Below are 26068 nucleotides of genomic sequence, written 5' to 3'. Positions count from 1 at the left end.
GCACCCATCTGGATGTGCTTCTAGTTTAAAGTCAGCTATGAGGTTAGTAGATGGAAGTCTAATATCCGTCAATAGATCGGCAAATTATTACATATACATTTAAAAACCAATAGACAGCTGCACTTGTGATTTTCGGGGTTTTTTTTTTTAAAAACAAGTCTGTAATGCTGTATTTTCTCCAAATACAAAACACCAAACAGAAAAGTTACGGTTGTGTAATTTATATTTTGGACAATATATGATTATCTACTTTTGGCACTTTGTAGAAAAAAGATAATCAGATAAATAATCCATGTCGTTCATGATCTTTACACCTATGACTGAAAATGATTGTTTTTCACAATCACTGCTGATGTATCATGGCTGTATCAGTGACACGGGCTGAAAAATCAGTCCTAATTGGTGATCAAATCTCGTGTGTCAGTTAGTATAATCACTGATAGGTTGCATGAATCTACAGTCTGGGCTAGAAAGAAATCAGCCCCAGCCTCACTTCTTCATAATGGTCTGTATATTTTTCCTCATGATCACTGATTATGCCATGGGCGCCACCAGGGGGGGAAAGGTTAGAACAATTCTAGGGGCCCAGCACTGCCATGGGGCCCTTTAAGGGGCTGATAATATGCTTTTAATGATTTTAATAAGACTTTTGAAATAACAACAATGCAATATTCCATGTGGTAAAATGAGCTAATTGAACAAGGTTGTCTATTTCTTGAGTTCTTCAACATATTGTCATTTAACCCTCCCCCTTTTGCGAAATGGTACGGTCCAGTTCTGGTAGAAGCGCGATGCGTTAAATCTGTGTGCTGATCAGTGCGACGCTACTTGCTGCTGTGTTGCGGTGCAGCAGCCAGCCAGCCAGCAGTGGAGTGCGTACAGTCTATGATCGCTAAATATGAAGAGTGGCAGTCAAAAACATAAAGAAAGGCAGCTGAAAGCTGAGAGGGACCGGAGAGGCAGGCAACTGGTCACTCAGTTTTTCCCAAAGAAAGGTAGCTATCGCTCACATGTGTGTTCAAAATATTAGCGAATGGTAAATGAACAGTATGAACGTGGTTGGATTAGCCTATCAAGAGAACACTTTTACAGTTTGTACAGTGACATTTTTTTCCATTTTAATAACTGAACTGACTTGTGTGATAAACAAGATGAAATATTACGTTATGCTGGTGCTAATAACTAGTGCATTTTCATTTGTGATTGTAAATGCACCAGAATTAGTCACTGACCAGTTTTCATCTAGTCCCTGGTAGGTTAATACATAAAATGTAATAACAAAGTCACAAACTCAAGGTCCATGGGCTATCAAAAGTCAAATAATGACAATAGTGCAATTGTGACGAGGGTGGGCAAAGTTGGGGGGCCCCAAATTCTAATCTTTCATGGGGCCCAAAATTTCTGGCGGCGCCCCGGATTATGCTGTAGCGCTCAGCTCCCCCCCAAAAAAAATAAATAAATAAATCCCACACATCTGAATATCAGCAAAACTAAAACCTTGTGTGTCTTTTTAGCTTTGAAAGACAGAGGGGTTTAAACCCTTCTACTAAAATGAAATAAATCAGATGTCAAAAATGACAGTTACAGCATTATAGAACATGTTTTCCTGATACCACACGCCCTCTTTTTATGCACACATCATGTTCGAGTCACAGGAAGAACAGCATGGTTCCAACCTGCTCCGACTTTATTTAACAAAGCCTGCGGAAAACCGAAGTGGATCTGTCCATGGACATGGTTTATAGGCAAGCATGAACAGCCTGACAGGACATGTCCGGAATTCCACCATGAGTACACTGGTGCAGGGCTGGGGACTGAAACATGGCCCAGACATGCAGGGCATCCAAGGACATGTCAGAATGAGTTCCATGAATTGTCAATGAATTGTTCCATATTTAAATAACTATGACAAATAATGACTTATCGTGGCCTACTACCCTGCCAGGATGGCACACAGCGAAGGTCAGCTCATGCCAAGTGACAGAATCTCAAATTAGCACACTGTAAATACAAGTTGAGAAGACAGATTCAGTAATCTCATATTTGTTGTTCTTGGTTTAAGTGTTGAAGATGCGTCACCCCAGGTTTGTACTGGGCTGCGAGAGACTTGAAGAAAGACTCAAAAACATGGAGGTGGTTGAGTGATTTTTGGTGGCCTGATGAAACCCTGTGAATTTAGAGGCTGAGTTAATTTTTTATTAAATTGTTCTCCTCAGTGTTCTTAATAAACCAGAACAGCAAGGACGTAGTAGCTCATCTGGCCTGTCATTAAAACCACCAAACCACGACAACCAAAACATCAACAGAACTGAAACGTGACAATGTGAGAGAGGACCAACCTCCACAACAAACTGTTCACAACAGGAAAATCAACAAAGGACTAAATTTTGTTCCCCGAGGGAAGATCGACCTGAAACATCGATCAGAACTGAATTCGCACGATAAATGAGAGAGGAGATACAATTCTAGTCGGAAGAAAATTTGTTAAGTTGACCTAATTAATTATTTTTTAGCAAAAATTTGTGACAATACAATGACCAAGTTTTGTGCAGAAGGTCTAGTTCTTTCAAATAAAACAATCAGAACTGAATTCTATTGAGAACTGAGGGAGGGAGGAGATACGATTTAACTGAAATTAAACAAAGTTGTAAACAAATTGTTTACAACAAGAAAATCATCAAACAAACGACCAAGTTTTGTTCACTGAGGGAAGCTTGACCTAAAACATCGATCAGAACTGGAATCAGATGAGAAATGAGAGAGGAGATACAATTCTAGTGAGAGGCCTGGAAAATTTGTTAATTTGGAATAATTATTAGTAGCCCAAGAGCATTAGCTCAAAATTGAGTCCAACCCGGAACAAATTAGTAACAAGCTGAATTTTTCAGAATATGTTCAGAATACCCTTAGGAATAACATACTAAAAGTCCCCGGGAATCCACCTTGTGCTCTCTGAGAAATTCAAGATGGCGTCCAAAATGGCCGCAGATTGGAGATTTTTCAATATCTCAGGGATAAAACATAATATAAATGCAATTAAAATGTTAAATTATATGTTCTCTCATACAAGCAATGCAAATTCACCATTGTCACACTGTTAAAATTAAAATTAACCAAGATTACAAGGTCATTAATGTGGGAATTACATGGAATTTGATGGTTGACATGATTGACAGATTAGCTTAGTAGGCTACCTACATACATGAACATAATGTAAGACAACAATTAGACATCAATTTCCTTAATATTTAGTGCATCTTTAAGCTTTGATAAAATATTAAAGGGAAATTAAATTTGAGAACTCTATCTTCTAAAACTACAATGGTAAGCTGTTTCAGTACACTTCTTCAACATTCTGGCGACTTTCATGACAAAAAGGTCTGCCTCAATAAAAGCTCTTGCTTATAAACAATGAGTAGACTTAAACACTTCTCAGTGCCTCAGTTGTAATGCTTGGACCTTTGTTGTACCATCAGTGAAGTAGGGAATTTATTCAAGCTTGTTTAAGGGTGGAAAAAAATTAATCTTTGAGTTTCTAGCGCCAGTCTTTACTACTAGCAATGCCAATGTGTTCGGACAAAAAATGACTAAACTCAGCATGACCTTTTAAAAATGACTGAACTCAGCATGACCTTTTAACATGCCATTTTTCATTTTACACCACCAATTTACTTTAATTAATATTAATGAAAATAAGTGCTCTAACCCCTAGTAATTGTGTTTGTTGTTTTGTGAACAGAATAGGATGATACGGAGTGAACGAGTAACCAATGGATCCACACTATACACAAATATACTGTTATAATAATGTGTACATTGTTATTATATAATGTGAATACACAATGTAATTAATACACACATGTTGGAATTTACTCTCCTACCCTACAAAACAAATATTCTGACCTTTTAATTGCATTAATATTTTGTTTTGGGCCTGAGATATGGGCAGATCTCCATTTGGTGGCCATTTTGGACGCCATCTTGAATTTCTCAGAGAGCACAAGGGGGATTTCCGGGGACTTTTAGTATGTTATTCCTAAAGGTATTCTGAACATATTCTGAAATTTTCAGCTTGTTACTAATTTGTTCCGGGTATAACCCTATTACTCCTGGGCTATAGTTGATAGTTACTGGATCAGCCAGCAACAACAGTGCAAAATATTGCGCGCTTTTCAACGCTGTTTCTACGCATTCTGTAAACAGAGCATCTGGTACATAAATCCCGTGGCGTGACACACATGCGTGCATTATATACACTTATGTGCAAAATAATAGCAGTGTGTTTAAAACAACTGAGAAAAAGCTCAATCCTCATAATAGCATTTATTTCCATATACACAAAGGCACTGGGAGCACTGCACATTCAATTCCAAATTAAAACATGAACAAAATATCAATTTTAAACTGAAAATGAAGAAAAAAGAATAATAGGCTGTTCAAAAAAATAGCAGTGTCTGCATTTTCATTTACAAACTCGAATGTTTACAGTATAAACTGAAATTTGTTTACAGATTGAGCTTTTCTGTTAATCACTGAACTAATATTGAGTTGTATAACCTTTATTTCTGATAACTGCTTTACATCTGTGTGGCATGGAGTCAACTAACATCCGACACCTGCGAAGAGATATTCCAGCCCAAGCTGACGGGACTACATTCCACAGTTCTTCTGCATTCTTGGGTTTTGCATCAAAAACAGCATTTTTTATGTCTCTCCACAAATTCTCAATCGGATTGAGGTCTGGAGATTGGGCTGGCCACTTCATAAAATCAATCTTGTTGGTCTGGAAACAGGATGTTGCCCGCTTGCTGGTGTGTTTGGGGTCAATGTCCTGCTGAAACACCCATTTCAAGGGCATTTCTTCTTCAGCATAAGGCAACATGACCTCTTCAAGTATTCTGATATATTCAAACTGGTCCATGGTGCCTGGTATGCGATAAATGGGCCCGACTCCAAAGTATGAGAAACATCCCCAAACCATTATGCTTGCACCTCCATGTTTTACCATCTTCACAGTGTACTTGTACTGTGGCTTGAATTCAGTGTTTATGGGTCGTCTCACAAACTGTCTGTGGCCTTTAGACCCAATAAGAACAATCTTGATCTCATCTGTCCATAGAATGTTGCGCCACTTCTCTTTAGGCCAGTCAATGTGTTCTTTGGCAAACTGTAACCTTTTCAACACGTCTTTTTTTCAGCAATGGTACTTTACGAGGGTTTCTTGCAAATAGTTTGGCTTCACATAGGCGTCTTCTGATTGTTGCAGTACTCACAGGTACAGTAACTGAAGATCTTCTTTGATTTCCCTGGAGCTGATCATTGGATGCTTCTTTGCCATTCTTGTTATTCTATGATCTACGCGGATGGTAGTATTTCTTTTCCTACCATGTGTTTCGGGTTTTGTTTGCCATTTTAAAGCATTTGGGATCATTTTAGCTGAGCAGCCAATTACAGTATTTTCTGCACTTCTTTATATTTTTTCCCCTCTCCAATCAACTTCTTGATCAAAATTCTTTCTCCTTCGGTACAATGTCTGGAACGACCCATTTTACTCACTGAGCAAGGGCTAAAACCAGCAGGTACAACATTTGCTACCCTCCTTCTTTAAATAAGGGCCATAATTGACACCTGTTTCTTCACAGAATGAATGACCTCACTGATTGAACTCCACACTGCTATTAATTTGAACACGCTACTATTAATTTGAACACACCCCTTTCATTAAATGAGTCAATTACACCCAATTAGCAGAGTGTATGTCGTGACTGTTGATTCCGTTGGCTGCCCATTACTCGGCTACACCTATTTTTTCCCATGTTGTATTATCTTTTCTGCCAAAATCAGTAATTAAACATGTTAGTGATGTTAGACTGCTATTATTTTGCACGTAACTGTATATATATATATATATATATATATATATATATACACACACACACACACAGTACCAGTCAAAAGTTTGGAAACGCCTCTGATTCAGTGGTTTTTCATTGTTTTAAAATTTTCTGAATTGTAGATTAATAAATACTAAAGTCATCGACATTATGAAGAAATATATATGGAATTATTTGGTAAACAAAAAAGTGTTAATCAAACCAGAATATGTTTTATATTTTAGATTCTTCAAAGTAGGCACCTTTTGCTTAGGTGACAGCTTTGCACATCTTGGCATTTTCTCAGTCAGCTTTACGAGGTAGTCACCTGGAATGGCTTTCAGTTTACAGCTGTGCCTTGTCAAGAGTTAATTTCTTGAATTTCTTGACCTCTTAATGTGTCTGAGACCATCAGTTGTGTTGTGAAGAGGTAGAGTTCGTATACAGTGAATAGCCCTATTTGAGTACTGCTCTAATCCATATTATGCCAAGAACTACTCAACTAAGTAAAGAAAAACGACAGTCCATCATTACTTTAAGAAATGAAGGTCAGTCAGTCCGAAAAAGTTTGGGATGAGTTGGACCGCAGAGTGAAGGCAAAGCAGCCAACGAGTGCTCAGCACCTCTGGGAACTCCTTCAAGACTGTTGGAAAACCATTTCGAGTGATTACCTCATGAAGCTGATTGAGAGAATGTCAAGAGTGTGCAAAGCTGTAATCAAAGCAAAAAGTGCCTACTTTGAAGAATCTAAAACATATTTTGGTTTGATTAACATTTTAAAGTTTACTAAATGATTCCCTACATGTTGCTGCATAGTCTGGATGACTTCAGTATTAATTTACAATGTAGGAAAAAAAATAAAAACATTGAATTTGAAGGTGTTTCCAAACTTTTGACTGGTACTATATATATATATATATATATATATATATATATATATATACACACACATACATACACAGGGTTAGTCAAAATTATGTGAATACAAATGGATTATTTTTCTCCTGAATGGGTGGTGCGCTGTGACCGCTGCTGGCATAATTGGGCACTACTTTTTTGGCACCCCAACAGTGACGTCAGACGTCTACTTACAGATGGTGCAGCAATACACCATTGATAAACTTCCATGACAGATCTGATTGGTAGGGTATTTCGAACAGGATGGCACACCGCCGCATCTTGACCACACATTTCCAGGTCGATGGATAGGTTGTGGTAAACCATTGCCGTGGCCTCCACACTCCCGATTTGACGCCCTGTGATTTCTGGTTATGGGGTATGGTGAAGGAGCGCGTGTATAGCACGAAAGTTCGTGATATCAATGACCTCAAGGACAGAATAAGGACTGTGGTATCATCTATTACCCACGAAATGTGTGTCTGGGCTTTAAATGGTACTGTTGCTCGCTGTTTTTTGTGTGTTGAACACGATGGTGAACAGGTTGAGACCGTCCTGTAAATACAGTGGGGCAAAAAAGTATTTAGTCAGTCACCAATTGTGCAAGTTCTCCCACTTAAAAAGATGAGAGAGGCCTGTAATTTTCATCATAGGTACACTTCAACTATGAGAGACAGAATGAGAAAAAAAAATCCAGAAAAATCACATTGTCTGATTTTTAAAGAATTTATTTGCAAATTATGGTGGAAAATAAGTATTTGGTCAATAACAAAAGTTCATCTCAATACTTTGTTATATACCCTTTGTTGGCAGTGACAGAGGTCAAACGTTTTCTGTAAGTCTTCACAAGGTTTTCACACACTGTTGCTGGTATTTTGGCCCATTCCTCCATGCAGATCTCCTCTAGAGCAGTGATGTTTTGGGGCTGTCGCTGGGCAACACGGACTTTCAACTCCCTCCAAAGATTTTCTATGGGGTTGAGATCTGGAGACTGGCTAGGCCACTCCAGGACCTTGAAATGCTTCTTACGAAGCCACTCCTTCGTTGCCCAGGCGGTGTGTCTGGGATCATTGTCATGCTGAAAGACCCAGCCACGTTTCAAGTTCAAGTCAGCTTTATTGTCAGTTTCTTCATATGCGCAGGTCATACAAGGAAATTGAAATTACGTTTCTCTCTATCCCATGTAAAGACATAGACAAACATAGGACTGACATTAACAAGACAAACATTAAAGTGCAAGACAGGACCAATGACAGTGTAACAAGCAATAAGTAATAAAATAATGATTTAAAAAAAAATCTTCAATGCCCTTGCTGATGGAAGGAGGTTTTCACTCAAAATCTCACGATACATGGCCCCATTCATTCTTTCCTTTACATGGATCAGTCATCCTGGTCCCTTTACAGAAAAACAGCCCCAAAGCATGATGTTTCCACCCCCATGCTTCACAGTAGGTATGGTGTTCTTTGGATGCAACTCAGCATTCTTTCTCCTCCAAACACGACAAGTTGAGTTTTTACCAAAAAGTTCTATTTTGGTTTCATCTGACCATATGACATTCTCCCAATCCTCTTCTGGATCATCCAAATGCTCTCTAGCAAACTTCAGACGGGCCTGGACATGTACTGGCTTAAGCAGGGGGACACGTCTGGCACTGCAGGATTTGAGTCCCTGGCGGCGTAGTGTGTTACTGATGGTAGCCTTTGTTACTTTGGTCCCAGCTCTCTGCAGGTCATTCACTAGGTCCCCCCGTGTGGTTCTGGGATTTTTGCTCACCGTTCTTGTGATCATTTTGACCCCACGGGGTGAGATCTTGCGTGGAGCCCCAGATCGAGGGAGATTATCAGTGGTCTTGTATGTCTTCCATTTTCTAATAATTGCTCCCACAGTTGATTTCTTCACACCAAGCTGCTTACCTATTGCAGATTCAGTCTTCCCAGCCTGGTGCAGGTCTACAATTTTGTTTCTGGTGTCCTTTGACAGCTCTTTGGTCTTGGCCATAGTGGAGTTTGGAGTGTGACTGTTTGAGGTTGTGGACAGGTGTCTTTTATACTGATAACGAGTTCAAACAGGTGCCATTAATACAGGTAACGAGTGGAGGACAGAGGAGCCTCTTAAAGAAGTTGTTACAGGTCTGTGAGAGCCAGAAATCTTGCTTGTTTGTAGGTGACCAAATACTTATTTTACTGAGGAATTTACCAATTAATTCATTAAAAATCCTACAATGTGATTTCCTGGATTCTTTCCCCCCATTCTGTCTCTCATAGTTGAGGTATACCTATGATGAAAATTACAGGCCTCTCTCATCTTTTTAAGTGGGAGAACTTGCACAATTGGTGGCTGACTAAATACTTTTTTGCCCCACTGTATGATGTATGTTTTGTGAATAAATGGTTTCTACCATTTAAGTGTTAATATAATTTTGACTCTCATATATATATATATATATATATATACACACACACATACACACACACAGGTGCTCGAAAGTTTGTGAACCCTTTAGAATTTTCTATATTTCTGCATAAATATGACCTAAAATATCATTAGATTTTCACACAAATCAGCACAGGATGTGCTGTAATATGAAAATCATCAACATTGGGGTGGGAAAATGTTTGCACTGAGCTGCATCATACCAACCAGTCATCGATTATTCCCCCCCATTTCAGCACACCCTGTTACGCTTTATTCCTTAGAGACACTTGAAAATCATGGTCCAGTCCAAATACAGTGGTGCTTGAAAGTTTGTGAACCCTTGAGTTTTCTCTATATTTCCACATAAATCAGATTTTCACACAAGTAGATAAAGAGAATCCAGTTAAACAAATGAGACAAAAATATTATACTTGATCATTTATTTGTTTAGGAAAATGATCTAATATTACATATCTGTGAGTGGCAAAAGTATGTGAACCTCGAGGATTAGCAGTTAATTTGAAGGTGAAATTAGAGTCAGGTGTTTTCAATCAATGGGATGACAATCAGGTGTGAGTGGGCACCCTGTTTTATTTAAAGAACATGGATCTATCAAAGTCTGATCTTCACAACACATGTTTGTGGAAGTGTATCATGGCACAAACAAAGGAGATTTCTGAGGACCTCAGAAAAAGTGTTGTTGATGCTCATCAGGCTGGAAAAGGTTACAAAACCATCTCTAAAGAATTTGGACTCCACCAATCCACAGTCAGACAGATTGTGTACAAATGGAGGAAATTCAAGACCATTGTTACCCTCCCCAGGAGTGGTCGACCAACAAAGATCACTCCAAGAGCAAGGCGTGTAATAGTCGGCGAGGTCACAAAGGACCCCAGGGTAACTTCTAAGCAACTGAAGGCCTCTCTCACATTGGCTAATGAGTCCACCATCAGGAGAACGCTGAACAACAATGGTGTGCATGGCAGGATTGCAAGGAGGAAGCCACTGCTCTCCAAAAAACATTGCTGCTCGTCTGCAGTTTGCTAAAGATCACGTGGACAAGCCAGAAGGCTACTGGAAAAATGTTTTGTGGACAGATGAGACCAAAATAGAACTTTCTAGTTTAATTGAGAAGCGTTACATTTGGAGAAAGGAAAACACTGCATTCCAGCATAAGAAATTTATCCCATCTGTGAAACATGGTGGTGGTAGTATCATGCTTTGGGCCTGTTTTGCTGCATATGGGCCAGGACGGCTTGCCATCATTGACGGAACAATGAATTTTGAATTATACCAGCGAATTCTAAAGGAAAATGTCAGGACACCTGTCCATGAACTGAATCTCAAGAGAAGGTGGGTCATGCAGCAAGACAACGACCCTAAGCACACAAGTTGTTCTACAAAAGAATGGTTAAAGAAGAATAAAGTGAATGTTTTGGAATGGCCAAGTCAAAGTCCTGCCCTTAATCCAATCGAAATGTTGTGGAAGGACCTGAAGTGAGCAGTTCATGTGAGGAAACCCACTAACATCCCAGAGTTGAAGCTGTTCTGTACGGAGGAATGGGCTAAAATTCCTCCAAGCAGGTGTGCAGGACTGATCAACAGTTACCGGAAACATTTAGTTGCAGTTATTGCTGCACAAGGGGGTCACACCAGATACTGACAGCAAAGGTTCAAATACTTTTGCCACTCACAGATATGTAATATTGGATCATTTTCCTCAATAAATAAATGGCCAAGTATAATATTTTTTGTCTCATTTGTTTAACTGGGTTCTCTTTATCTACTTTTAGGACTTGTGTGAAAATCTGATGTTGTTTTAGGTTATATTTATGCAGAAATATAGCAAATTCCAAAGGATTCACAAACTTTCAAGCACCACTGTATAGGCATATATTATAGCTGGGAAACTACTACAGCTTGTACTAATTACAGTAGCCTCATTGTATCTAATCTGCATGTCTTTGGACTGTGGGGGAAACCAGAGCAACCGGAAGAAACCCACACAGACACGGGGAGAACATGCAAGCTTTAGGGACTTGGCAGATGTTCATTTCAGAATAATTTCTGATATGGTGTCAGTATCCATCTTCGCTTTTTGCCACAGAATTTCCTCAGTAGAACTGGTGACCCCAATGGCATGTAGCAGTCCATAGTAGATGCGCTAATACAGAAACTTCAGTCAACACAAACGTGTACCAACCTTTATTATTAATTGAAAAAAAAAAAAAAGAGCAGCAAACTTTGATTTCATATGCTTGATTTTCTTCTCCCAGGTGAGGAATCCGTATATCACGACAAGCGTGTGGTGAGAATTACAGTGAGAATAATTCCAGTCAGGCAGATGCTCCTGACAGTAGTACACCCTGCAAGAAGGTGGAAGGGGTGGTGCTGAGCAGAACGTCCATCTGTCACACTTGCTGTCAACCAGCTTATTTTTCATCATTAACACACCTTTAAGTCTTCACACCTTGAACTTATAAATAGGCCTCTGAAGAGGCATCATCTTGGAGTAACCCAAGACTGAGATGACATATAATGAATACACATGAAGTCATAAACAGCACAGCTCAAGCTCTTTTTTTTTTTTTTTTGTGATCATATACCAAAGAGGCAGGGTACATGGATGACAAATCTGACCTTCGAATTCAATGTAATTTATTTTTAAATTGCTTTTTTTTTTTTTAAGTTTTAATATAGAACAGGGAAAATTAGGCATGCTTTTCTTCCTAATATATCGAGTACAGTAGTACTCGAAAGTTTCTGAACCCTTTAGAATTTATTTAGTTGCATAAACATGATCGATATCATCAGATTTTCATACAAACCCTAAAAGTAGATCAAGAAAACCCAATAAAACAAATGAAACAAAATATACTAGGTCATTTATTTATTGAGGCAAATCATCCAATATTCCTTATCTGCAGGTAGCAAAAAGTATGTGAACCTCTTGAATTAGAAGTTAAAATGAAATTAGAGTCCGGTGTTTTCAGTCAATCAATGGGGTGAATCAGGTGTAAGTGCTTGCCGTGTTTTATTTAAAAAGGGCCAAGATCTATCAAAGTCTGATTTTTCACAACCCGTTTGTGGGAGATGATCATTGCACAAACATGGGAGATTTCAGAGGACCTCAGAAAGAGAGCTGTTGATGCTCATCAGGCTGGAAAAGGTTACAAAACCATCTCTAAAGGGTTTGGACTCCACCAATCCACAGTCAGAGAGATGGAGGAAATGCAAGATCACGGTTACCTGCCCGGGCGGTATGGTGGTGGAGTGGTTAGCACTGTTGCCTCACAGAAAGAAGGTTCTGTGTTCAAGCCTAGCAGCCAACGAGGGTCTTTCTGTGCGGAGTTTGCATGTTCTCCCCGTGTCTGTGTGGGTTTCCTCCGGGTGCTCCGGTTTCCCCCACAGTCCAAAGACATGCAGGTTAGGTTAACTGGTGACTCTAAATTGAACGTAGGTGTGAATGGTTGTTAGGGTGCATCAGTTGCCCTCACTTTCATAAAATCTGATGCATTTTTGTTTGGGTGTTCCTTTTCACCAATAAAGACATCCTGTAAAATTTTTTGACCATATTCAAAAGTCTAATGGTGGCACCATGAGGTTCATTTTTTGCCAAAAAACGCTTATTTTATGTTTTCGCGTAAGGTTTGAATCACAATGTTGGACTCCATTTATTGATTTCTTGTGACCCAGAGATCATGTTAAGAACCTTTGCAAGGGAGTGAGAAGCATTAAAGGAACAGTCCACCGTACTTCCATAATGAAATATGCTCTTATCTGAATTGAGACGAGCTGCTCCGTACCTGTCCGAGCTTTGCGCGACCTCCCAGTCAGTCAGACGCAGTCAGACGCGCTGTCACTCCTGTTAGCAATGTAGCTAGGCTCAGTATGGCCAATGGTATTTTTTGGGGCTGTAGTTAGATGCGACCAAACTCTTCCGCGTTTTTCCTGTTTACATAGGTTTATATGACCAGTGATATGAAACAAGTTCAGTTAAAAAAATTGAAACGTAGCGATTTTTCTATGCTATGGAAAGTCCGCACTATAATGACAGGCGTACTAACACCTTCTGCGCGCTTCGGCAGCGCATTGATACGGAGCTCAGATATCAATGCGCTGCCGAAGCGCGCAGAAAGTGTTAGTACGCCTGTCATTATAGTGCGGACTTTCCATAGCATAGAAAAATCGCTACGTTTCAATTTTTTTAACTGAACTTGTTTCATATCACTGGTCATATAAACCTATGTAAACAGGAAAAACGCGGAAGAGTTTGGTCGCATCTAACTACAGCCCCAAAAAATACCATTGGCCATGCTGAGCCTAGCTACATTGCTAACAGGAGTGACAGCGCGTCTGACTGCGTCTGACTGACTGGGAGGTCGCGCAAAGCTCGGACAGGTACGGAGCAGCTCGTCTCAATTCAGATAAGAGCATATTTCATTATGGAAGTACGGTGGACTGTTCCTTTAATGTGATTCATAATACATTTGTATTGTTTAAAATTAGTTGAACAATGATTCAATGAACAGCTAAAACTCAAACTGTGCTTGATAATATATTTAGAATATGTACTAAAAATGTGTATCTAAGATATTTGGTATACTCTATAAGGTGCCATAATGTTTCATGAAAAGTGATCGAAATTTTGTCATAAAAGTCATAAAAGTCATAGCAGCTTTTTCCATAACTTTGAGCTCCTGGTGCCACCATTAAACTTTTGAATTTTGTCAAAAATATTTCACCCAGTGTGTTTTCTTACCAAAAGGAACACAAAAACAAAAAATGCATTATGATCGGAGGAACTTTTCATTTTTAGGGGGCAACTGATGCACCCTAATGGTTGTTTGTCTCCACATGTTAGCCCTGCGATGACCTGGCAACTTGTCCAGGGCGTATCCTGCTTCTCGCCCATAGTCAGCTGGGGTAGGCTCCAGCTTGCCTGCAACCCTGTACAGGATAAGCAGTTATGGATAATGGATGCATGTTGCCTGCCCCAGGAGTGATCAACCAACAAAGATCACTTCAAGAGCAAGTGTATAACCCACGAGGTCGCAAAAGAGCCCAGAGTGACTGCTAAGCAACTAAAGGCCTCCCTCACATTGGCGAATGTTAAATATGTTGTTGCGTCCACCATCAAGAGAACACTGAACAATGACTTGCATGGCAGAATTGCAAAGAGAAAGCTCCTGCTCTTTATTTAAAAAAAAAAAGTATTTTGCTAAAGATCACATGGAAAAAACAGAAAAATGTTTTGTAGACAGAAGAGACCAAATTAGAACTTTCTACTTCTAAATGAGAAGCATAATCTTTGGAGAACAGAAAAGCACTGCATTCCAGCATAAGAACCTTATCCCATCTGCGAAACATGGTGATGGTAGTATCATGGGGTTTGGGCCTGTTTTGCTTAATCTGGGGCAGGACGGCTTGCCATCATTGATGGAACAATGATCTCGGATTTGTACCAGTGAACTCTAAAGGAAAACGTCAGGATATCCGTCCATGAACTGAATCTCAAGAGAAACTGGTCCATGCAACAAGACAAATGACCCTAAGCACACATTGTTCTACCAAAGAATGGCTCAAGAATCAAAGAAAAATGTTTTGGATTGGCCAAGTCAAAATCCTGACCTTATTCCAATAGAACCGATGTGGAAGGACCTAAAGCTAGCAGTTCATGTCAGGAAACCTGCCAATACCCCAGAGTTGAAGCTGTTCTGGACAGAGGAAAGTACTAAAATTCCTCCAAGTTGACGTGCAGGACTGAGTAACAGTTAACAGAAACATTTATTTGCCGTTATTGCTGCACAAAAGGTTCACATACTTTTGCCACCTCACTGATATGTAATATTAGATCATTTTCCTTAATAAATAAACGACCAAGTAAAATATTTATCTTGCTTGGTTAATTCGATTTTCTATTTACTTTTAATAGCTGCGTGAAAATGTTTTGTCATTTATGCAAAAATATAGAAAATTCTAAAGGGTTCAAAAAAAATTAAGCAGCGCTGGACGTTCTCCAAGACAATGGCCTTACACACTGATGTTTTAAGTTATATAAACGATAAAATATATAATTGCTATCCTTGGTATATTTGATGGTTCAGGGTCCCCATCAACAGCCACTGCAAATGGTGTACTAGATCACAGCGCCCCCTGGTGTTAAGAGATTTATAACAACAGGCAAGAGCAAGGAGAAATGTTACCAAATAAATAAAATTACAGTACGAATCCTGAAAATGCACCCAAACCAGATTTGAATACAGAATTTGGAAAAAAGGAAAGGGAGGGAAAAAAAAAAGACTTGAACCAAAAGCAAAGATAAACCAATTTTAAAAAAAAAAGCAAGAAGCCAATATTTGTGTGTGTGTGTAATTTATTTTGTGCAGCTTTAAATCATTACTCTGAAGTAAAGCCAAGAAGTAATATTTAATTCTATGCATCTACATCACATGTAAGACAATTCACCAGGAAAGAAGAGCAACGTCAAAGGATACAATAATATTTAGGCTCATTAAAGCAACGTTCCCAAACTAGCATACTGGACATTCAACATATCAAATTATATCAAATAGCTGTCAGAAAAATTGCACGTTTGGTCTTTGTACTCGAAAGAAAACGATGGGACAATGTCCTCAGAAAAGCAATACAAATCATTTCCTTGGAAAAAAAAATATCCTGTGAATAAGATTCATCAAAAAAGGCAAGCAAAACATCATAAGAAAATGCTGTTACAAAAATAGCAAGTAAGCCTTCGAAAAGTGACACAGATTTAGTGGCGAGGAGCTGGAGAAAGAAGAGCAAGCTTTATTGCTTAGTGTAACTTCAGGTCGTGAAATGTCAGGGGAAAGTCAGAGATGGAGACGTGCAACCTGTGCTCTCAAAACTTCAGAGAACAATAAAGCATCTCACTCTTTCATTTTTCCACAATGATTTTTAAGGAAGACTGAATGGCTGTAATTACGAGAAGGCTTTTTTTTTTTTTTAAACACACAAGAGATCAGACCATCTCTCCTCACGTCTCTCCATGATTAATGAACATCTACAATTAGAAACATGCTAAATATTTTAAGAGACTGAGAAGAAGAAACATTTTTCTTTTAATCATGACAGTGATACGCTACGTTCACACTGCAAGGCTTAATGCTCAATTCCGATTTTTTTGTGAAATCCGATTTTTTTGTGAGGTCGTTCACATTAACAAATATATGCGACTTGTATGTGATCCTCAGTATGAACGAAAAGCGACCTAAAAGTGTTCCGCATGCGCATTGCAGGATACGACGACGTCACACGCAGTGAGCATGGCCAGTGTTTACGGAAGTAAAACCGCCCGGTTGCGGTATGACCCATCCAATCTAGCTTGAATAGCTGCATCCCCCCAAATGGAAATCAGCTCCCTAACCTCTGCGTCCTTCCATTGAGAAGATTCAGAACCTTCACAGCCCGAAGCGTCCCTCGCATTGATGTCATGCGCAGGGGCGCAGATACGTTTTTTGAACTGGGGGGGACAAAGCTGCCAGCAAACCAACCCCAACCCCGATATGCCTGTCAAACTTGTTGTGGGTTACCATAGCAACCAAGCTCGAGCTCGCAACCTGCGCAGTCTGCGCAGCTCAACCAACCGAATATCAGTCTTTGTTTTGTTTTATGTGAGTTGTTGCAACTATGTATACACTGCTGTGCACCTCAATAAACCGAATGGTAATTAGTCTTTTGATTTTTCCGTGAGGTTTGCCTTATGCAAAGAAAGACAGCATAGACATTTTTTCCTCCCTATAAGTGGGGGGGACACCGAGCGAGGTGAATTTAAATCTGGGTGGGACGAGTCCCACCCTCTATCTGCGCCTGTGATTATGCGCCATGTTGTTGTAACTTTTTTTGAGAGACCCGCCGCCTACTTCAGCGCAGAATAGTGACGTTTGTGGCTTGTTGATGACGTGCAAGTCGGATGAATGCGACCTGGCGGTTCAGACTGAAGTCGCATATGAAAAGAGCGGATAGGAATCGGAATTAGGACCACATATCCAAACGGCCTGGGTCGGATTTGAAAAAATCGGATCTGTGTCGTTCATATTGTCAATAAAAGATCGGATACAGGTCACATATGGGCGAAAAGATCGGATTTGAGTCACTTCAGCCTGCAGTGTGAACGTAGCCAAAGTGTGTTTAAGGTTAAAAACATTTGAAACGTCGCCGCTTTTTTTTTTAATATCATGAGCACGATGAGAACACGGATCAAGTGTGACGCGTCCGTGGAATGATTTCTGAGACAGTACAAATATTGCCATGAGATGAACGAGCAGGATGAAGAGAACATTCGTTATTGTGTTTACTGAATAATGAATCTCACCCAGTTTCATAAAATGAAAATAAATCAGGGACTTAAGAGACAGTCAACCTAGCAAGCAGCTACATATCGAACCCACTTGAAAAAAAAAAAAAAGAGGGGAGAAAAAAAAAAAATCACTGGCAATAGGAATAGCAAACAAATCCTATAAGCTACTGCATATACATAATAGAAATTTTATGCTACAAAATATGTCTAGGGTACATTTCAAAGAAATAAATATCTCAGTGTAGTTAAATATTTTCACCCAAGTCTTCAGTGTGAAGGGAGTCAGTGCTTAACATCTACTTCACCAAACCGTCTACATTTTATATTACCTTGCTGCTTCATGTTACAAGTAGAAATTGGAAATGCTGAAAAAGCTAGGAACTACAAAAAAAAAAAAACCACTAGTAACAAATCAGGATTTTCTGGACAACCCCTAACACAATGAAACAAAAGCATTTTTCTTTGCGATTAAAAATATCTTTTCACCCTGCAACCCCATAAAATGAATTCGTTCTTCTTCTTCTTATTAATAATAAATCAAAACTAAGATAATACAAACAATGCAACAAATTCATGATAGTGTTTTTGCTTGTTGCGCAGTGTGACATTTCTTTCCAGCTGACCTTGACACAAACTGTGTAAGTGATATGATGCATCATGTTCCTACTTCCAACGCCCCGCTGACACTCATTTCAATTTTAGAAGTGTTTAAAAGATGAACATGCATTTATTTTGCTCATCCGTCAGTATATTTAACATACAATATTGTGCTATTACATTACAGCTCAAGCTATTACATTTTTCTTGAAGCTCGTGAGGCACTTAAACTTTTATCCCTTCATTTAAATGACCTCAGAAGCGACTCCATAATGGTCCCCTTGCAATCCTGACCCTTCGACCTTCACCTGACACAGCGTGATGTACAATGCGTGTCATCGTGTTTGAGTATAACCACAAAGGGGGTGGGGATAGTGTTTATTTTCACAAAACCGTGAAAAAGAGAGAGAGTGTGCTCAAACTTGAAGTGGGAGGGAAGTTTTAGAAAATTCCAGAAAAACGAAGAAGTGCCACATGTGTGTCCAATCCCTGGGCAGGAAGAATGGAGAGAGAGAGAGAGAGAGAGAGAATAGGAGAGAGTGAGAGAAAGAATATCATGGCCACAGGCAGGTTACCCTACTGCGGGTAGCTGTTCTGTTGGCGGCGTTTGGCAGATCGCATCTTCTCAAACCGAGACTCCATCTCCTCCAGTACTTTAGGAGTGTAACGGACGACAAGCTTGACCGTGCCCTGTGCTGCCTTTAAGAGCTCCACCGCCTTCTCATGGTGCTCTCCTTCTACACTCTACAAAAGGAAAGGGGGAGAAAAAAAAAAAAAATTTAGATGCCACATTGTCATGATTACACGGAATGATACGTAATCATTCTGCAAACACTGCAGGAAAAATAAATAAAGACATTTACAGTAAGCCCTCAGTATTCGCGGGGGTTAGGGACCGAACATGGCCGCGAATAAGCCAAAAATCGTGAATACTTGTAACCCCCCCCCCATAAAACTGCTGCAAAACTCTTCCCTTCCTTTAGCATATTGAGAAGTCCTACCTTCTCCTGCAGCGTCATTACCTTCTTCTGGCGCTTAGGTTCCTTGGCAGGAGCCTTAGAAGATGCAGAGCGTTTAGGAGCCATTGTAGGGCGTAAAAATTATTCAAAAATACCAAGAACGCACAACACGTGAACAAGTCTGAACTATGGGAACCGCGAGACTGTACTGTACAATGCACTCATTTGTATCAGCCAATGAGCAGCAGCCCGCCATTCAAACTTCAGCCAATAGCGAGCGAGCATTCGGCTCCGAGAATGTAGCAGTGCGTAAACGTTCGATATGTTCGCCGCAAATGACCGCGAATCGCTGAGATTTCCGCGAATGTATAGGAGATATGTTCTGTATAAAATCCCGAATTCGTGAATACTGAACCGTGAATAGGCGGGGGTCTACTGTATAGCTATTACTAACTTATTTGCACTTACACGCCTATAAAGCCAAGACAGCTCCCCCCCTCCAGATGTGCACCAAGGAACAGTAAGAAAATAAATGAGGCAAAAATCCAGTGTGATGATTGATTTAAAAAAAAAAAAAAAAAAACCCACACCACCACACACTGCAGCTCCTCCATTCATTTTTTTTTACTGAATGAAGAAACCATTCTCGTGACTCATGAGGTTTGCGATTTCACAGGCCAAAATTTTCCTCGATAAACGATGTATGCATTTCATGTTCTACATATTTCCTCTTCAGTGAATTACCTTTCCTGCAGAGTGAATATTTGCATTTGGTCTTTCACTGAGAAAGCAGAAAAGTATATTTGCCTGGGTGAGTCTGGGATTATTGTAAAAATAAATAAATAAAAAAAATCCTAATAATAAATAAATTAAATAAATAAAGCGCTATATGTACACTATAGTGCTTTATAATTAAAAATGCCAACAAATATACTTCAAGTCTAAAATCACGACAGAATAACAATAAAAAAATCATTAAAATTAAATCTAAAAAAAAAAAAAGGTCAGTCTAAGAAGCATAAGCTGATTTAAATACGCAGGTTTTCAACTGTTCAAATGCTACGGTTAAACTTTAAATTTTGGCATCTGTGGAGTTATTTTAAGATCAGTTCAGGTCTATAAGTTGACAAAATACTGCTGTAATTTTTTTTTTATAATTAAAAATGCCGGCGGCACGGTGGTGTAGTGGTTAGCGCTGTCGCCTCACAGCAAGAAGGTCCTGGGTTCGAGCCCCGGGGCTGGCGAGGGCCTTTCTGTGCGGAGTTTGCATGTTCTCCCCGTGTCCGCGTGGGTTTCCTCCGGGTGCTCCGGTTTCCCCCGCAGTCCAAAGACATGCAGGTTAGGTTAACTGGTGACTCTAAATTGACCGTAGGTGTGAATGTGAGTGTGAATGGTTGTCTGTGTCTATGTGTCAGCCCTGTGATGACCTGGCGACTTGTCCAGGGTGTACCCCGCCTTTCACCCGTAGTCAGCTGGGATAGACTCCAGCTTGCCTGCGACCCTGTAGAAGGATAAAGCGGCTAGAGATAATGAGATGAGATGAGATTAAAAATGCCATCGTGTAATTGTCTCCAAGCAGTGGGAACGAGATCAGCTATGAGCTATTGCTCACTTACGTATCCCCCCCGCTCTCGCTTATATCAGAATGCAAGCAATCGAAGGAATAGGACATTTATGATGAATGTTGACTTCAACAAATAATTAATCCTGAAACAAGTAACGAGCAGTGTTCTCCCCAGGGATTTCAAATAGCATCCTGGCAAACGGTCATTTTGAAATAGTATTTTGCTTCTTGAAATGGTTCTCCCCGTGTCCGCGTGGGTTTCCTCCGGGTGCTCCGGTTTCCCCCACAGTCCAAAGACATGCAGGTTAGGTTAACTGGTGGCTCTAAATTGACTGTAGGTGTGAATGTGAGTATGAATAGTTGTTCTGTCTCTGTGTGTCAGCCCAGCGATGACCTGGCGACTTGTCCAGGGTGTACCCCGCCTCTCGCCCATAGTCCGCTGGGATAGGCTCCAGCTTGCCTGCGACCCTGTAGGACAGGATAAGCGGCTACAGTGGCTCCTTTTTTTTTATATGTGTGGTTTGATGTTTGTTTTTGCTTGAGTGTTTTTGTCCACCGGTGGTGGTGGTGTAGCTCCAGACCCAGTTTTGGGTGTCCATTCCCTCCAGGCCTTGGTTCGCTGTGGGTGATGCCTGTTCTCCTAGCTATGGACTGCAGTGAGCTCGTTCCTCATTTTAACATCATGGTTGTCGAGCGCTCTGTGCTTTAGTGCTTGGCGTAATGTTCCAAGCGATGTTGCTCGATGGCGTCGCGGTGGCTGTGCAGGCGATTTGGGACATACCAGCACTCTGCGTAGCGGTGGTTCTGTGCTCGCTTTGTGGATCCATGGTGTGGTGTTCCTAGTGATGTTGCCCGGCGGCGTCGCAGGACTTGTTTTTGTGCGCCTTTTGGTGGGACTGTGGCTGATACACCATTGGAATGACATCCTGGCCTCTATCTGGTGGACTCTCCCCCCCCCCCCCCCCCATAATTGTAAAGCGACCTTGGGTTTTGAGAAAGGCACTATATAAATTGAAATTATTATTATTATGAATGGACAGGTGGAAATGGCATCAAAATCCACACTATGTTTCGTAAAGATTCAGTCAGTAAACAGGAAGTCGATGTGTGACAGACCTGAAAACGGTATACACGATATAGAACCCCAAGCTGAAGTTTAGTGCCAAGTGATTATGATTTGTGGTTGCTGAGAAAAAGGGTGTTTGGGATGGACGGACAGACAGACAGAGGTAAACCAGTATACACCCCCTCCTTCGGAGCAGGGTTATAATAATAATTTTTAAAAAAAGAAAAAAAAAAAAAGGGGCAGCAGACACGTCTACAGATTGCACAGGCTATACCAGGCATTTAAAAAAAAAAAAGTAACATGCTACACATTGCTATTAGACTAGATTTGACATTATCCACCGACGTATTTTATGCTCTGAATGTCTGATGTTGACCAACATACAGGTGAACATAAGATTCAAACCATCTTAAAGGCTACACTCATGTGCATATAACTAAGAAACAGAAACTTGCAGAGATCAGGCTCATTTACTGCACATGTGAATATCCTCCAATATTAATAGCTTTAAAATGGTTTCCGTATCCAAAACTGGAACCTGGTCTGCTGCCAGGCTCACTCAGATATTAGCGCTCATCAAAGCCGCCTACATACCACTCCGTTGACCGAGAGCAGTTGGTCTCCTCTCTTGAGGCCACCGTGACGGTCAGCGATGCCTCCGGGGATGATACGGGAGATGTAGATGGGCGAGTTCTGCTCTTTTCCTCCCATGATGTTGAAACCAAGGCCTTCCTCGGTTTTTGGCAGCTCCACCACGCGAGGGTGGGAGTGTCCTTCGCTTGCAGCAAATGCTGCCACTGTGGCCTGGGGAACATGCAGAGAGGGTACACTAAAGCACAACTTAATATGTATGTGTGTGTATGTCGCACTATGGGATTTTTCTACCAGATGCTCCGTTTACAGAATGCGTACGATATTTTGTACCGTTTTTGTTGGCTGATCCAGTAACTATAAACGAATAATCACCTCAATACAGGGATGTGATTTGGGGCTGGTGAAATTATCTGAAAATTTTAGGCGGGGGTCTGGGGCAGCGCCCTGGTGGGGGGACAAGGGGGGGGAGCTCCTGGGTTTTTCTGACTTAAAAATTGTACTAAAATGGCAAGCAAAACACACAAGAAAAAACTTGTCATGATTAACAAATTCAAGCCAATTTAATGGTCAACATGCAACTCTGACACACACGGTCACACACTCTCTTACACACTCACCCCCCCCCAAAGAACCAGCGCGAGCAGGGCCCGCTAGCCTTGGGACGTAATTCGCCCCGAGGCGAGCTGCGGCGCTCCGCTTAGGTTTCGTTTCTATCCTGACTTTGGACGCTCGTAGCTCGGGCAGGGGAGGTCCCAGTATCCCCAAACTTGACAGCCAGAGACCTCTGCCCTCTCCCCAAAGAACGAAATCGCTGAACAAATGTCTCACAGTCTTATGTCCAACGTCTGTAGCAACCTCTTTCTCCAACCATTCCCAGCGGAACTTGTTTTTCACTATTCTGTCGATTTCTTTAACTCGATTTGCATCTTTACGCTTGATCACGGAGGCTGCCATCTTTCAACTCTTTGTTTGAAGCGAGCTTACGTACAGCTAACAAGCGCGTTCATTGGTTGTTACAGAGCGATGGGCCAATCACGTACCTCGTTTCATCTCGATGACGTAATTGCGTAAATGACGTAATTACGTCAATGAGATGAAACGAGGTACGTGATTGGCTCATCGCTCTGTAACAACCAATGAACGCGCTCGCTTCAAACAAAGAGTTGAAAGATGGCAGCCTCCGTGATCGTGGCATAAAGATGCAAATCCGAGGCTGCCATCTTTCAAACAAAGTCGGAACGAATAGGATACGAATGTGGATTTGAGGGAAAAATCGGAAACTTTTTTTTTCAAGTTTTGAGGTGAAAAAAGCGGAATTCCGCGAATTCGCGGAAAAATCACATCCCTGTCAATAGCACCCTTACGGGGTACATTTACCACTTTTAACATCATCCGCGACTGTATTGGACTGAGGCTGGTTCTAGAGGACTTGAGACAGGGACTCGTTTTAAAGGACTACCGTGTACTTACTGTCCAGAACCGGAAATGAGTCAACACTCAACAGCGTCCATTCACTGTACATATACTGACTGATTCGGAGTCCTGGTCTCCATGTTCTCAACGCTGCATGTTCAGAGGTTAGAAAGAATAAAAATACATTTTATGACTGACTGTCTTGGATCAACAACAGTTCTAGCTTTGTTGGTAACATTTTGTTCAGGTTAAAGTTGGTCCCAGGTTAGAACCAGAGTATCACCGACTAATATTCTGACATCATTGGCACAGCGCCAAAAATGAATTTGGCACGGTGCAAACCAATCAATGAGGCGTCAAATTAAATTGCCGATAGCCGTTTTACAAATCCACAGTAAAAGTAGCGTCATTTTGGTCCAAAAATACACTTTAGACCGAGCTGAAACATCATGGACATCTTGAAGGATTTCTGCCTGGAACATTTTGGGCTGCGTGCGCATGATTTCATGTCAGATTTACAGTAAGTTCCCTCGGTCCAATTTCACTTTGGTTTGCATTTCCTGTATACGGAGGCTTGGTAGTGTAATGCAGCAGGTATAATTCAAAATCCATAATCTGAGCATCTGGTATGAAAATCTGGTGGACTGACACACAGTTTGCGATGATAAATTTGATATTTGCAGGAGTTTTTTTGGTCAATTTACTCATACAGACCCAACAAAGGACTCGGGTAAGAGCAGGGGTGGCTGGCTCGGTATCTACAACAATGACTGGTGCTCTAACCATATGGAATCAATTTTGTGCCAAAATGTTCATACAATACTTTTGAAATATCAAACAAAAACGACAAATCAAAATACAAAAAAAACCCACAAAAAAAGTCAATTTTTTTAGACTGGCAAACAAATTATTTGTGTAATTGTGCAAAATATCAGTCTATTACTCTTCAGAAACCTTTTATTTTTGTTCCGCGTCTTTCTCAGTTTTGTTTGACGCAATTTATTTTGGTTGCGATTCCAGCTTTGTCGTTTGCGCTCCCTGACTTTTTGCTTGCAGTTTTGGCACAAACTTCACGTGTGGGCGGGCTGTCCAGGAATGCATTCCCATTGGCTAACTTGTGTTTGACTGACAGCTACGCTCAGCCATTCCCTACTCGGATTCTGGCGGACTGTTTGACGAGTGACCGATCCATTGACGGTAAACAAGGATCGAGCGGACTTCAGTGGCGACTATGATATTGAATTTACACTTTGTTGAATTAATTCAATATCATAGTCGCCACTGAAGTCCACTCCATCCTTGTTTACCGTCAATGGATCGGTCACTCGTCAAACAGTCCGCCAGAATCCGAGTAGGGAATGGCTGAGCGTAGCTGTCAGTCAAACACAAGTTAGCCAATGGGAATGCATTCCTGGACAGCCCACCCACACGTGAAGTTTGTGCCAAAACTGCAAGCAAAAAGTCAGCTGGAATCGCAACCAAAATAAATTGCATCAAACAAAACTGAGAAAGACGTGGAACAAAAATAAAAGGTTTCTGAAGAGTAATAGACTGATATTTTGCACGATTACACGAATAATTTGTTTGCCAGTCTAAAAAAAAAAATTGACTTTGGCCGAATCCCATTTCACCCCTTGGACCAACCCCTTAGCCCTTCCCCTCCATTTTGCGCGTTCACGTGAAGGGGTAGGGGTATCCCAATCCCAGTTAACGCAGAGGGGGGGGGGAAGGCGTAGGGCTTCTGTACCCCTCCAAACGGAGATTTTCCTGGAGCAGACTCCGAACGAAGGGGTTTGAGTGATTTCCCACAATGCCATGCGGATTTCAGCGAGATTTCATGCGGATTTCAGAAAGATGGCGGTTCCCGCGGCGAAAGATTGTCATAAATGTATTTTCTCCATTATTTACGTGTTTTAAGTTGTTATCCAGAGGAAACACGCCGCTTGATTCGCTTTCGAGCTGAGAATGAGCAGCGATTTCTGAAATCCAAGCGGCTGCTAAAAAGCTTTGGGAGTGAGTATTGTTTTCGGTTGCTTGACTGCGTACGTTTTGTTCTGTTATTCTCGCTTTTATTGTTTACATGAGTGTTCTGACACCTCATTCTGTCGGATGTGGTGCACGAAGCGCCAAAGATATCCCATTCAGTGGTGTTAGTTAACAAATCACACCCTGCCAGCAGAGATTTCTGCCTCTGGCTCTGACTGTAGCGGCTGGTCGCAGCCAATGACGCGTCGCGTTTTGCTAACGTAAACGCTGACGGAGGTACGCGATGACGTATGCGATCGTTGAAGGGCTATCCCAATACGTAAGGGTTGAATTTCAAGCCCTATCCCTTGTAGCTCAGTTTCA

General features: G+C 40.9%; 1 protein-coding gene across 2 annotated transcripts in view; it reads right to left on the bottom strand.

The window, feature by feature from the left end:
- Positions 1-15546: 15546 nt before the first annotated feature.
- Positions 15547-26068, bottom strand: part of lin7c (lin-7 homolog C (C. elegans)) — a 35266-nt gene continuing 24744 nt past the window's right edge. For both annotated transcript variants that reach the window (XM_060911068.1, XM_060911069.1), the window contains 2 exons: positions 22307-22516; positions 15547-18867 (listed from right to left, as the gene is read on the bottom strand). In XM_060911068.1, coding sequence (XP_060767051.1) covers positions 18700-18867; positions 22307-22516 — 378 coding nt within the window. In that variant the 3' untranslated portion in view covers positions 15547-18699. The remainder of the gene's footprint in view (positions 18868-22306; positions 22517-26068) is intronic.

The sequence above is a fragment of the Neoarius graeffei genome, chromosome 27, assembly GCF_027579695.1.
Source record: "Neoarius graeffei isolate fNeoGra1 chromosome 27, fNeoGra1.pri, whole genome shotgun sequence".
Classification (NCBI taxonomy): domain Eukaryota; kingdom Metazoa; phylum Chordata; class Actinopteri; order Siluriformes; family Ariidae; genus Neoarius; species Neoarius graeffei.
Note: the sequence above shows the minus strand (reverse complement) of the source record. Positions and strands in the feature narration are given on the sequence as shown.